This window comes from Meleagris gallopavo, chromosome 13, assembly GCF_905368555.1.
Source record: "Meleagris gallopavo chromosome 13, MGAL_WU_HG_1.1, whole genome shotgun sequence".
In the NCBI taxonomy this organism is placed as follows: domain Eukaryota; kingdom Metazoa; phylum Chordata; class Aves; order Galliformes; family Phasianidae; genus Meleagris; species Meleagris gallopavo.
Window position 1 is genome coordinate 909,674 of NC_139416.1, and position 14,111 is coordinate 923,784.

Genomic DNA, 14,111 nt, shown 5'->3' on the forward strand with positions numbered 1-14,111 from the left:
TCTAGCCTGAGGCTGAGTCCTATGGAGAAGCTTTGCACTGTAGGCTCAAACATGAGTGGAACAAAATGAGGCAAGGGGATAGTTAACGAGAAGAACTTTGTAGAAGCAACCCCACCCTGACTCTTATTTGTAATATTCTATTACAAGCTTGACATTTCCCACATAAACTTTATCCTATTCCCATCTGTTAAATACTGACATACTTCCTGTGTTTATACAGAGCTGAGCTAACATCTGCTGCTCTTTAACAAAGTTTCAACAAATACTTTCATGTTAAATTGTTCTGCCCTAGCATGGCTGGAGGGAAGGAGCCATTCAGCAGCAGATGCCATAGAGCATAGGCCTTTGTCTTTGTGTCACAGATGGGCAATTAACCTCTCATTGAGGTTATTCTGAGGGCACTTGAAGTGTGATATTCCAGAAGTGAAAATGCATCACACAGCTTTTGAGAGCAAATGATAACATTTTAGACCAATATTCTTAACCATTGCGAGGTACATACATTCCCCCCCCCCCAATAAAACAAAGCAAAACCAACTCAAAAAGCATTAAAGGAGCTTCATGGCTCCCAAAGGAAGGGCAGCTTCCTGTGTGTTGCAATATCCCAGGCCTGGATTGTGATCTAGGATGCTCAGACCTTATGTTGGACCATCTATTTTGATAGGAACTGGAATGTCTCCAGGACCATCTTGATGACTTGGTGTCTGATTGCAGAGACATAGTGGGAAACTTGACTGAGCTGGAGTCTGAGGTGAGCAGTTCCCAGCGTGGGATGAAGGGAAGAGCAGTGGGGTTAAATGTGCCATTTTGACAGTACTTATTTTTTAATAAAAGGGTAGTGCAGAAATGCAGTCTGGGGTTAAGCATAGGAAAGCACTGCTATCCTTTTTACCCCATATGTTGTTAGTTTTCATGGGGAGCCCTTGAGGAAGAGAACTGAGCAACAGGTAAGGTTGCAAGCAGGAGAAATGCCATCAGCAGACCAAAGAGGGCTTATGGTAAAGAAGCTTTGCATAAGTAGCTCACCTTTAGTACAAGTCAAAATACATTCAGAGGACTTCGGTTTCTTGTTCTGCTTGCAAGTAACTTTGAGTACCATATTGCAGCTTCCCTCTGGGCCCCAAATAGTTTGCAAGCAATAACTGCCGTGCAGGACATTCAGTTTGCCAGTGATGCCAGCAGCTCTGCTTGTTTCATGAAGCTGCATGTGTGAATATCTTGCCCCAAACTGTTTCCTGTACCTCTTAGTCAATGTTATGCCCTAGGGGATGCTTCCTTCCAGTAGTTACAAAATGGTTTGCTCAGAACTATCATTAATCTTTAATTCCTGCTTAAGTGTGGGATGCTTTCTAGTGCTGGAGTATCCAATTTGGAGGAAAGTGGCTGAATTATCCAAGCAGTGAGTTGTTACCTGTGGAGGCCAGGCTGTTCCCTTAAGCTGGAAGGCTTGTCTTACATTTACTGCATTGTTGGGACCGCAGCATTCCCATGACCAAAGGGTGAAGCTGTCTGGATTGCATCTGAACAAAGCCTTCTAAACTGCTCTGAGTTGAATCCATACCAGTTTTTTTTCAGAGCCATTTTTTCCCTGAGCTATATACTGTGAAAGTGAAACATGGTGTGTTTTCTGCAGGACATTCAAATCGAAGCCTTGCTGATGAGAGCATGCGAGCCCATTATCCAGACCTTCTGTCACGTGAGTACTCAGTACCAATATCCTTGGGAAAGAAAATTGTGGGAAAGGTTGGATCTTAATATCCTTGCTGTACTTTCTGCATTTCAAAGGTAAAAGCAGAAATAAGCAGTTGCAAAAGTGCTCAGTGGAAAAAACCAACAACCCTCCAACAAGGCTTGGTAGCTCTGTACAGTACTTTTGCTCTAGCACAAAAACTGGAGTTTGAAGATGAATATTGCCCTGTAATTGGGAGTTACTTTGCACAACTGATTGGAAATGAAACTTTTTTCCTTCCTCCTGCCTTGAGCAGTGTGCTGAGCCATTCCTCTGTGTGCAGCTGCTCACGTTGCTGAAATAGCTTCCTACATTGCTCTAGGACTGAGTAATTAAAGAGCAGTGAGAGCACCTGACTTGGTAACTCATGTGAGCGTTGCATCCCTGCTTTATGTTCTGAGTTTAAAGCGTGCATGTGTCTGGGATGATTCTTCTCTGAGCTGTGTCTCTTAATGCTCACGTGGTCAGTGTGTGGGAGTGTATGCTTACAGAAGAGGTGTGTAAATCCTCTTGCTCTCAGTTACTTCTGGGTGCAGTGGGCTTAAAGGAGCATGAAAACCCTGTTTTGTAAGGGTAGCTCATTCTTAAGCCTTTTGTCTGTCCTGCAGGAGGTTGCAGATAACCAGATTGATTCTGGGGACCTGATGGAGTGTTTAATACAGAACAAACACCAGAAGGAAATGAATGAAAAATGTGCAATTGGAGTTACTCATTTCCAGCTGGTAAGCAGTGCTTTTCTATGCTATCAGTGGGAACTGGTTGCATTTGAGGATGTTGGCAGGAATTAGCTAATTATGATACCCTTTCCTTTTTTAAGATTGATTTCCAACTGTATTGAAGTTGCCTTTGTGAATTCAGAGAGTGGTAATTGTGTGCCTGGTCACAGGCAGTCACTTCTGGAATGGTTTCTTCTCCAGACTTCCTCCCCCTGGCATGTGATGGGGGGTCCTTGCTTCTTCAGTGGGGCAGAATCCCTGTGACATCCATGAGAATAAGTTGTGGCCAGAGGCATTTGCTAATTGCTTCACTTGAGTGTTCTTTCAGGCAACATGCACCATTTTTCTCCAGGTGACCAAAATCTCTCATTTCTTCTCGTTCCTGCAGGTTCAAATGAAAGACTTCAGGTTCTCCTACAAGTTCAAAATGGCTTGCAAGGAGGATGTGCTGAAACTCTGCCCCAACATCAAAAAAAAGTACGTAGTGCCAAACCAGGCAGCATCCTAACTGTATGAATGTGTCAAAGTTGTGTGCAGAGGTATTTCAGGACGTGATAGAAAGCATGGGCTTCCTCTGAAGGCTGACTTCTCTGTGTTGTTGCTGGTTTGTTCATTTCAGTGGGATGCAAGACCTAAATTACACAGAAAGTCAATCCTGTTCATGGGTGGCAATACTACTACTTGCAGTTTATGATATAAATACCCTTCTCTGGATACAAAAGGTGGCTTGCAGTGCTGCATAGATCATAGAATCATAGAATGGCCTTGGTTGAAAAGGACCACAGTGCTCATCTAATTCCCGCCCCCTGCTGTGTGCAGGTCACCAACCAGCAGCCCAGGCTGCCCAGAGCCACATCCAGCCCGGCCTTGAATGCCTGCAGGGATGGGGCATCCACAGCCTCCTTGGGCAACCTGTTCCACTGCCTCACCACCCTCTGGGTGAAAAACTTCTCCTAATATCCAACTTAAACCTCCCCTGTCTCAGTTTAAATCCATTCCCCTTGTCCTGTCACCATCCACCCTCACAAACAGCCGTTCCCCCTCCTATTTTGAACTACCTTCAAACACTGAAAGGCCACAACGAGGTCTCCCTGAAACCTTCTCTTCTCCAGGCTAAACAAGGCCAGTTCCCTCAACCTTTCCTCACAGCAGAGCTGCTCCAGCCCTCTGGCCATCATATAGAGATATATACCTTTGTGTATTTCTCAGGTTTAGTTGTTAAAGTTTGTCTCTTCTGAGATGCTCATTGACTTTAAGAGCACAGGTTTTGCTGGCCAGTAGCTTTGTAGGGATGTTCAGAATATCACTATATCTGTTGGTTTAGATTGCCATTAGATATCATCAGTTTTAGGGGCTTTAATTGCAATCCCATGACTCCACACGGAACTGTCCCAATGGACACTTCAGGACCCTGTTATGTATAAATCCCTGGGGTCCATTTCTCCGTTGTGGCTGATCAAAGTGGAGGATACGTGGTTAAAAACCTTTCTTCTTTTCTGCAGGGTGGATGTAGTGATCTGTCTGAGCACAACGGTGCGCAATGACACCCTGCAGGACGCCAAGGAGCACAGGGTATCTCTGAAGTGCCGCAAGCAGCTGCGTGTGGAGGAGCTAGAAATGGTAAACGTGTGAAACTCGTGCTCTGCCTGCTCTTCTAGCAAGGTCTTTCAGTCCCAACTTCCTATTTTGTCCACCCTGGAACAAAATGAAGCTCGTTTGTATGGTGTGTCTCATGTATTGTTTCCAGTGTTCTTACAACACTGGGCTCGATTGACCTTGGCAGTGAAAAATAACAACTGTCTGCTTCAGTGCCTTCAGTGTAGGCTTGTGAAGGCTGAGAAAACTAAGTGGTCATTGGAATTTCAGCTAGCAGTGATGATGATGAGTGTTCAGCAGCGTGCTACACGTGCCTGTGTCCTTACAAGTCCTCTTGGAGCAAGTATGAGCTTCATTTTACAGATTGAGGAGAGGAGAACAGATGAGCTGCCTTGAATCCAGCTGCTCTGAGCTGCTGTGTGTATAACTGGGGGTAGCATGCAAGGCCACCTCTGAGCTTTCTGCTGCAGTACTGACAGCAGCACGCTCTTTGGGCACTGCTAAAAGCAGGAAGCTCCATTTGCATCCTCTCGATCACCCAGCAGATGGATGGCTGCAGAGTGGTCCTCACTGTTCGCCTGATCTTTTAGCTGGCTCAGGCCTTTGTGGCATTGCCCTTCTAGGAGGAGCCTGGGAAACAACTTCTTACCTCTAGCACTGTGTTTTAAACAAAAATACCCCACAGTCACCGTACAAAACTGATACCTTGTATGGATTTGCAAAGTTTAGTTCCTATTGATGTTTCTCACCCCCAGGACCCCATTAAATCAAAGCTACTGACCTCCCTTTGTAAGCAGATGGCTCTGTTTGAACTGTATTAGTCCCAGTTAAAAGTTTGTACTGTAATCTCTCCTGCAGACAGAGGACATCAGACTTGAACCAGAGCTCTATGAGGCTTGTAAAAGTGACATCAAGAATTACTGCCAAAACGTTCCCTACGGCAATGCTCAGGTAATGGATCACCTGAATAATTTATTATTTAATTTTTGTACTTTAGCTTCAGAAACTTTTTTTTTTTTTTAGATCATTTTTTCTTCTCCCTGCATGTTTAGGTTTTCACAGAATCACAGAATTGTAGGGGTTGGAAGGGACCTCTAGAGATCATCGAGACCAACCCCATTTTGATATTACTGAAATCTTCTGTTGCTATTTTGGAGCATTGTATTTTTTTTTCTGCCAGTTCCCAAGCATTTAATACTGCATGAATGCATTGCTGTGAGCATGCAAAATTAGCATGATCACACTAATATAAAGCTATTAGCTGCTGGTGACTGCAGATGTTGCTGAAGGTTTTGTAGGTATAATCTGCAGGATGAGGTTTGGGGTTTTGGAGCAGGTCCGGGTCACCTTTGTTGTGTTACATTTGTTTGTGGGAAAAGATGAGCTTGAAGCAAGTGGTGGAAATCAGCACTGGTAACAATTTGTCTGATAAAATCTAGGCATCATCAACGTAATTGTGCTGATGGGTGAAGATAGTGAGCCAACAGGGGGGCACATAGGTGGGGTGGAGCAGCATAGGATGGAATCATGGCTACAGCACACCTGTCCTGGTTGTAATCGTGTTGTAGATCATAGAATGCCTGAAAGAAATCAAGAAGCAGCTGAGTACCCGGTGCCACCAGAAGGTGTTCAAGCTGCAGGAGACAGAGATGATGGATCCAGAGCTGGACTACACACTGATGAGAGTCTGCAAGCAGATGATCAAGGTGACGGGTGTTTGCTGATTGCAGAGGGTGAGGTTGGGATATGGAAGTGCCTCGAGCCACTTCGTAGAAGAACTCGAAGAACTCGAGTTCTTCGTAGAAAATGTCTGCGTTGTATCAAAGTGTGATTGCTTTCATGCAAGTAATCAGATTCTCAACTCAGAATCAGGTTTCTTCAGGGTTCTTCCCTTTTAACTTACTCTGAATATCAGATCAAAGCCTGCTCACCGGTAGATTTGCCTTCAAGTGCCAGCAGAACGGAGGAGGAAGTCTGTGCTGAGGCTTCCCACAGGGCTCGTACAGTCGCTCCCCTTCTGTATATTGCACTGTCCTTTAAGCAAGGTGGAGAAGCTGTGATTACAGAGAGGAGTAGCATCTTCAACTCGCTGCTGGTGCATGTAGACTTCCATCAGCCTGATAAGCAGGCTTAAAATCAGAAATGCTGCCTTAAAGGAACTGTCTTGCAAATACATGCTGTCACTTGTGAAAGAAAATAAAAGCAGAAGTCTCTTAGTGCTGCCAATGCGAGCTGAAGGCTGGAAACAAGTCAGGAGTCTACAGCTTGGTGCTCACCCCATAAGCATAGGTATTCATGCCCATGGGCATCTGAGAGACTGGCACTGTTCTTCTTAATAGGAAATAGGAAATGGGGTTAGGGAGCGTGGGCTTCTCTGTACCTCTGGCTGGGTGTGTGGTTATTCTCTTCCACAAGTATCCATGTTTTCATGTCTCTAGTGATAAAACTTGCACTGTTTTGTTTTTACAGCGTTTTTGTCCAGAAGCAGACTCAAAAAACATGTTGCAGTGTTTGAAACAAAACAAGAACAGTGAAGTGATGGATCCGAAGTGCAAGCAAATGATAACCAAGCGCCAGATCACGCAGAACACAGGTATTCCTTCCTGAGCAAAGACCTTAGCTGTCTGCTTGAGCCAGTGAGTGATCTGCGTGGCTGGGACAAAACTGACCTGGTTTCTTACACAGCTGTCAGCGCGCACACTTAGCTTTCTTCTGCCCGGTTCTTGAGGGCCAGCATGCAGGGCTGCTTTACTCCAAAGCGCCGCTTACCTACTTACAGTTGATTAGTGGAAAACTGTTATTTTATCCCCAAAATTAAATGGATGGGGAAAAACTGTAACTTGGGAAATTTCTGTCAGATCTCCTGGAGCGTAGCGTTCTACAGTGCGAGGAGGTGGGTGCTCTGATGGTGTTCTGTGATCTTTCCTGGTTAGATTACCGCCTAAATCCGGTGCTGAGGAAGGCCTGCAAAGCAGACATACCGAAATTCTGCCAGAATATCCTGAATAGAGCCAAGGATGATACAGAGTTAGAGGGGCAAGTCATCTCCTGCCTGAAGCTGAAGTATGCAGACCAGGTGAGCAGTGCTGAGGCTGTGCTGGGTTGTGCTGAGCAACTCTCACTGAATAACAAATTAAATTGCACTCCTAATATATACAAAGAAATGGGGTTTTATGCTCCTGCACGGCGGGTAGGGAGTACATAGGTTAAAATGCAAGGTGATTGATTGATGAGGATGAAGGTGATTGAGTGGGTTAATGACTTTCTCCGCTCAATAGCGTCTCTCTCCAGACTGCGAGGACCAAATTCGAGTGATAATCCAGGAATCAGCTCTTGATTATCGACTGGACCCCCAGCTTCAGATGCACTGCTCTGAAGAGGTAGGAGAAGCAGCTCTGCATTGGCTTATTCAGAATGAAAACCCCATTCATGTCTCACAAAGTCCCTTCTCAATCAGTACTTGTGACTGAGAGAAATACTGCTTTCTTTTTTTCCTTCTGATCTGGTCAGGCTTAACTGGAATACAATCAGATTTGAGCTTTCACTTTTAACAGCCTGAACAAGCCATGTCTCAAATGTTGCTTGTGTTTCTATGCTATTTTTCCTCCCTGCCTTCCTCTCAGTGTGGCAATGTGAACTTCTTGCTGTTGGGTTCTGAAGGTTACACGTTATTGAGTGCATCACATTTGGCTCAGATTTCTGGGTGGGAAAGTGACTTGTGTTCTCTAGCTGTACCCTCTCGTGAACTAATGTATTGAGATATCAAAAGCACAGTCATTGTCATTAACTGCTGATTCATTAAAATACCTTCTTGGCAATAGATTTCCAGCTTGTGTGCTGAAGAAGCAGCAGCTCAGGAGCAGACTGGGCAGGTGGAAGAATGCCTGAAAGTGAACCTGCTGAAAATAAAAACGGAAATGTGCAAGAAGGTAAAGGAGATGTGCTGGATGAACTCTGAAAGGCATCTCATCCCTGCACTAGTTGGGGTTCTTAAGTACTTTTGTAGATCCCAACCCAAGCTGTGTTATAGCCAGCATGGAGGCAGTGTGTACCGGTTTTGTGTTTTAGACCAGTGTTATTTCAGTCAAGGTAACTGTGCTTACCCTCATAAAGCACAACATTTAATCCAGCCTAAAACACCATTCATACCTTTATCCAGTGACAGTGTTGTTTGGCATGAAGCTGGGTTGGAAAAGGTGCTGCACCTTTCAGAAACACAGAGCAGCAGGATCTGTGCTGTTTTCTGTCCTGTTGTTGCTTGAGATGTGCTTGCAATTTCTTCTCCCCCCCCCCAGGAAGTGCTCAACATGCTGAAGGAGAGCAAAGCAGATATCTTTGTGGACCCAGTGCTGCACACAGCCTGTGCCCTAGACATTAAACACCACTGTGCTGCTATTCCTCCAGGGAGAGGACGCCGTAAGTGCTCATGCTTTCCTTGTGCAACCTCTGAGTCCTGAGGGCCTTAAGCTGCGTTTTCATACCAGCATAATCTTAAGTACCAGATGTTTCTGCTGTTTTTCTGAGGGTAATGGGCTGGAACTGCTGCAGAGGTGATCGATGCTGCTGGATGGGGGTGTATCAAGTAGTGTTCAGTCGTTCCCTCTGCCCAAGGCAGCAGGATCAGTCCTTCAATCCTGATGTCGTATCCTCGCAGCCTATCTGCTGTTTTTAAAGAGAGTATATTATCTTCCATTATTAATCATAGAATGGCCTGGGTTGCAAAGGACCACAATGATCATCAGTTCCAACGCCCTGCTGTGTGCAGGTCACCAACCAGCAGACCAGGCTGCCCAGAGCCACATCCAGCCTGGCCTTGAATGCCTCCAGGGATGGGGCATCCACAGCCTCCTTGGGCAACCTGTTCCAGTGCCTCACCACCCCCTGGGGGAAAAACTTCCTCCTAACATCCAACCTAAACCTCCCCTGTCTCAGTTTAAATCCATTCCCCTTGTCCTGTCACCATCCACCCTCACAAACAGCCGTTCCCCCTCCTGTTTATACGCTCCCTTCAAACACTGGAAGGCCACAATCAGGTCTCCCTGCAGCCTGATTCATGCGATTACTGAAAAAAGCATGAAATCAGGTTCATAGCCCTTCTGTGAAATCCTTGCTCAGGTAAATCCTGTTCAGAATGAGTGAGTGGGCTCAATTTTGCAGTGATGTGTATCTTCACCCTGTATCAGCTTTGTGCAGCTCCAGCTTATGGCCGTGCTATAGTAGGCTGTATCAAAGGCTTCTCTGAGTCTAAGCTGCTTCTCTTACAGAAGCAAATCACTTTAGTTTCACAAGATTTACTCTTAGCCAATCCCTCTGATCCTTCTTTGTTCCTGTCAGTATTTGCCCATGGTTGGCTTTTTGTTTCGGTACGTTTGACAGGTAAAATTAATTCCCTTCAAAGGGAAGACAGGGTTTTGTGTGAGTTCATCAGCCTCGCTCCGTTTGGAAAGCTGAGCAACCATCAGCCTCACGTAGAACTGAAATATCCCTTTCCAGTAGCTTTTCCACAGCACATTGTTGAAGGCACAGTTTTTATTTTGTAACACCATCTTCTGTACATCACAGAAATGTCATGCCTAATGGAAGCTTTGGAGGACAAGCGTGTGAGACTGCAGCCTGAATGCAAGAAACGCCTTAATGATCGCATTGAAATGTGGAGCTATGCTGCAAAGGTGAATATGGAACAGATTTAAGGACCTACCTTGTTGTTTTTTGGTTTTTTTTTTTTTTTTTTTTTTTTGCATTGGGTCTTTCTGTTGCAAGGTGTTCTACTGAAAGCTGAGCTTTAGGAACATTGTTGTCTTGCAGTGATGTTCAGCATTTTGAGGTTTTAGACGAGGAAAAAATAAAAATCAGATTTTCTGTTTAACTTGTAATTGTTGCAACAGTTGCCAGCCCTTACAAAATAACCAGGCTGAGTCGCATGGAAAAAAGCACGGCTTGGCTCATTGATTCCCTCTCACCCCTAGGTTGCCCCAGCGGAAGGCTTCTCTGACCTTGCCATGCAAGTCATGACCTCTCCGTCCAAGAATTACATATTGTCTGTGATCACAGTTGGCATCTGTGTACTCTTCCTGATCGGCCTGATGTGTGGACGCATCACCAAGCGGGTGACAAGAGAGCTCAAGGACAGGTAGAGCCTGGATTGCCTGCTGGAGAAATGCCTGCCCAGTGCCCAGTTTTGTACAGCCCTCCTCTGTATAGTCTACCCACCCCCTCTTGTGAGAGAGGAGAATAAAAAGGAAAAAAAAAAAAATTAGAACAGCAGCAGGTGTTGGCTCAGTTTTCCCATCCTGGATCTCATCCACAGCATCTTCATCCTATGAAAGTTTATGTGCAACATTGGCAGCCCAGCCAGCAGCTTTTGTTATCCCTTTGTTAGCAGACTCTCGTTTACCTGCCTGTAGACAAGTCTCTGTTGTACTGTTGGAACTGCCTTCACTCTCCAAATCAGACTGAAATGACCTGCAGCTCAAGCAGTTTTTAAGTAAATTTTTAAAGGAAGACATATATCTGCATACCAACGATATGATTTAGGTAATGGTTCGTACTGAAATATAGTCCTCCTCTTGGCTGGGTGAAATGGAGGCAGGAAAGTAAAGGGTAAATTGCATCTCGCACCACAGTTGGCCTTGTTTTGGACATCTTGCTCATCTTGTGTAAAGCATCTTCAGAGCATAGTCTGGGACAACCTATGGACGCCAGCACCGGTGTCCTCTCCTAGTGAATATCCTGCTTTTGTTACTGTGGATTCTTTTGGCTGAAAAGATGTCCTCCCTTTCTTCCTCTGCTGCTCAAGATAGAATAAAGTACCGACCAGGATTAAGTACTCATGTGAGCTGTACAACTTGAGTAGATTGAAGACACGGCGTGGACACGAGGCTGCAGAGCCTGTCCGTAGTGTGCAGTGCTGCTGTCAGCAGGCAGGAGGTGCCTGGATTGGTCAGTGTTTTTGTTAGTGATGATGCAGTGACATTTTAACTCTCCTTTTCTTTCACGTTGCTGCTGTTAAGCTGTTACCTTTCCCAGTTAACTTCCTACAGGTGGTATTGGCACCCTGGCAGTACAGTGCTTTGTCAGTGATGCAGGATGTGACTGAACGCTCAACCTGGCTGCTCTGTCAGCTACGTGTGGGCCAGCACAGTGGTTTGTAACTGGCCTCCATCTTTTGGATTGTAGCATTGCTCACAGCTACAGTCGATGAGGATAGCAGCTGGTGTTCCCTGGGATGCAGGGTGCAGGTCCTGAAAGCCAGGTAGGAGAGGAGGGGTAGAGAATGTCTGTGTGAAAGGCAGACATGTCTGTGTGCACATGGGTGCTCTGGAGGGAGGTGTTCTGGAAAAGCTGTGGCCGTCATCTTTGTTCCTTTAGTGCTAGAAGGAGAAGTGGGAAGCCACGTGCTGTGGTCAGAACCTGAGCAGATAGGTTTCCCCAACACTTTGAACCTAGAAATGACTGCACGAGAGCCAGCATAGTCTGTACAGTAGGTGTGCTTTATCAGCCTTCTTGATGTGCTCTCCTGCGTGTGCTGCAGTAAAAATCACGTGCCTGACCCTGTCTAGCTTAGGCTGATGCTTAGACCGTGACTTTATTTTCCCTCTTAGCACGCTGCTAGGTAAGATCTGACGTTTTCCAGTTCTCTTTCCAGTTCCACATTATTCTCTGTGATAATGAGGGAGGTGGCTTTGAGACATCCTGGAATGTGGACCAGCAGATTCCCATGATGCTGCATGTACAGCAAGGCAGATGCAAAATAGTGTGATGGCTTTTGCTGCCTCTTTGAAGTGCTAGAAAGCTGTACCACGTGAAGCTTCTTGCAGACGTTCCTTCATCCTGCTCTGAGGATGGACAGCAAGTGGTTGGTGATGCAGGTGATCCTTGCTCTGCTAGTGAGCCCTTCTGTCTCTGAGCATTCTGAGCACAAGGCTGGGTGGTAAAGGAAGTCTGAGCGTGAGGATTCAGTAGAGAACTGGTGTGTGCTGGTATCAGTGGGGTTGTTAGGTAGAACAGAAACCAAACCTGAATTTCCTCCCCCCTTTTCCCCAGTGCTGATGGAGCTAAATTGGTCCTCTGTAAACGTGAACTGGCACAGAAAAGGAGCTCTGTCACACACAGAGCACAGGTGTGTAATGCTTCAGATGTAGATTTGGCAATTATAGATTGTTTGGTGTGACAGTCTGGGAGCTACCGTTACTGCGGCAGAGGTGGGAGAGAAGGGGAGTCGAGTGCAGTCTTGCTTGCATGGTACAAGCCCTGCTTGTTGAACATCTTATCAGGCACAAGGAAATTGCTGTTGGGGCTTTTTTAACCTCTTGTGACTTCCAAAAAGGCATTTTGTAACCTGATTAGATTGAAAAGCCGAATGAAGGTTTGTTGTCTAGAAGTAGCATCTTCCACTGAATTCCAAATGAATGGCGTTGCAGTGAAAGTTGTAGGTTTGTAGCTATAGCTCTGAATGTAAACCATGTTCCACTGTGAAGGTAACTTCTGTATGTTCTGGGTTGGGTTTTTTTTTTGCTTTGTGATGTGGAGAAGGTTGATGCAGGGGATGATCCAAGCTTCCTGCGTTCTCGCTGGCTTTGGAGATGGCGTGCTGATGGATTCCGGTGTGACACTTGAGAATCATGAGAGCCCGCAGTGCTGGGGGCAGAGGCAGATGCTGACTGCATCTCTGCATGTTTCCTTCCAACGTCCTTTGTCGCTGTGCATTTGTAAAGGTGTGATGCTGGGCAGAGGGATCAGGCCTTTGTAGTGGTAAGCGTTACGCTCGTGTTTTAAAATCAGACTTTCTGACACTGCTGATAACCAATTTTGCTTTTTTTTCTTTACTAGATATGTACCCAATCCCAACCTTGAGATGCTCTCCTCCTCCTTCCTATACCTAAAAATCTAAGTGTTCTCAAAAGCACAGAAACTCCCCAAAGTACTCTTCCAAAAACAGCCTGTGTTGCCAGCACAACACCTTGCCCACAGGTTTTCCATTGCGATGGTGGTAAGAACCTCTGCTGCTGCCTTGAAATCAAGGAAGCCTGTTGTGGTTTGGTGGAAAGTGCTAGAACTGTCATCAGCCCAGAAAGCGTTGGTGGGGAAGGCTGCATTCTGCAGAATGCTGTGAGAGTCTTTGTCCTTCTTGCAGAGCCACGTACAGAGCTTGCCCTTGGTGCGGGGATGCTTGTGCTGCTAGGAAGGTACAGGCAGGAGAGGGGCTGGTAGCCAGCAAGGCGTGCAGCTCCTTGTAGTTAGCAGGTTGTGTTTCCTGATGGTGTGCTGGGAGGACGTGGGCAGCTCCAGCTAACCTCTTAGCATTCATTCTCGCTGACCTTAAGAGATAACCTTATTTATTGCTCGCCTGGCGGGTCTAACCAAGTCCTTTTGCTGAATTCCAGCGTAGCTTCCTCCTGCCTTGCTTCTGCCCTTCGGGCTGTTGCATGACTGACGTGGCTAGGGATGGTGTTTCTGGTGCTTGCAGTGATGCCTGGCTGTATCTGCCTTGCCGGAGAGGGCCGGGGAAGCCCGAACAAACGAACCCACAGGGAATGTGTGGAATGGCAGTGATGGGAGGGGATGGGATGGGCAGCAGCCCTCCAGTCTGTAAGCACAGAAATGTATCCTGGGGGGAGAACAGCGGTAAGGCAGAGCTGCCTTGCATCTGATGATGTTGTAGAGGAGGAAGCGTGCTCCAGGAGGGACGGTGGCTTCTATTAAAACACAACTCAGTGCTTCGTTGGCAGTGTGGCAGGGGGTGTCTGTCCCCCCTCCCCCCCCCAGCAGTGTGAAACAGACCCAGCAACCTCTCATTGTGCAGCGAAGGCTGTTTGAACTTAACTCTTTTTTTTTTTTATGCGACATTAACGAGACTTTTATTTTCTTTTTGTAAATTGTTTTCCTTTCTGTGTATAAAATCCTGGCCGTTTCTTGTTTGTTTTTTTTTTTTTTTTACATGTTCATGCTGTGTAATTTTGAGATGTTACTGAGATTCTGAACATAATGTGCATTTTTTTTTCTGTACAGATGAAATGGGAGAATTTAATAAAAAGAGTCTGCAGGTTTTTACTTGTTGTGTTCACATTTAT

General features: G+C 45.9%; 1 protein-coding gene across 1 annotated transcript in view; it reads left to right on the plus strand.

The window, feature by feature from the left end:
- The window catches only part of GLG1 (golgi glycoprotein 1), a 59,488-nt gene extending 45,397 nt beyond the window's left edge, over positions 1 to 14,091 (plus strand). The window contains exons 13-26 of the mRNA XM_085235055.1: positions 665 to 751; positions 1,634 to 1,696; positions 2,338 to 2,451; positions 2,834 to 2,922; positions 3,948 to 4,065; positions 4,900 to 4,992; positions 5,610 to 5,747; positions 6,511 to 6,634; positions 6,975 to 7,117; positions 7,320 to 7,421; positions 7,863 to 7,970; positions 8,337 to 8,457; positions 9,604 to 9,710; positions 10,008 to 14,091. Of these exons, the coding sequence (XP_085091181.1) occupies positions 665 to 751; positions 1,634 to 1,696; positions 2,338 to 2,451; positions 2,834 to 2,922; positions 3,948 to 4,065; positions 4,900 to 4,992; positions 5,610 to 5,747; positions 6,511 to 6,634; positions 6,975 to 7,117; positions 7,320 to 7,421; positions 7,863 to 7,970; positions 8,337 to 8,457; positions 9,604 to 9,710; positions 10,008 to 10,175 (1,575 nt within the window). The 3' untranslated portion in view covers positions 10,176 to 14,091. The remainder of the gene's footprint in view (positions 1 to 664; positions 752 to 1,633; positions 1,697 to 2,337; positions 2,452 to 2,833; positions 2,923 to 3,947; positions 4,066 to 4,899; positions 4,993 to 5,609; positions 5,748 to 6,510; positions 6,635 to 6,974; positions 7,118 to 7,319; positions 7,422 to 7,862; positions 7,971 to 8,336; positions 8,458 to 9,603; positions 9,711 to 10,007) is intronic.
- The last annotated feature ends 20 nt before the right edge of the window (positions 14,092 to 14,111 follow it).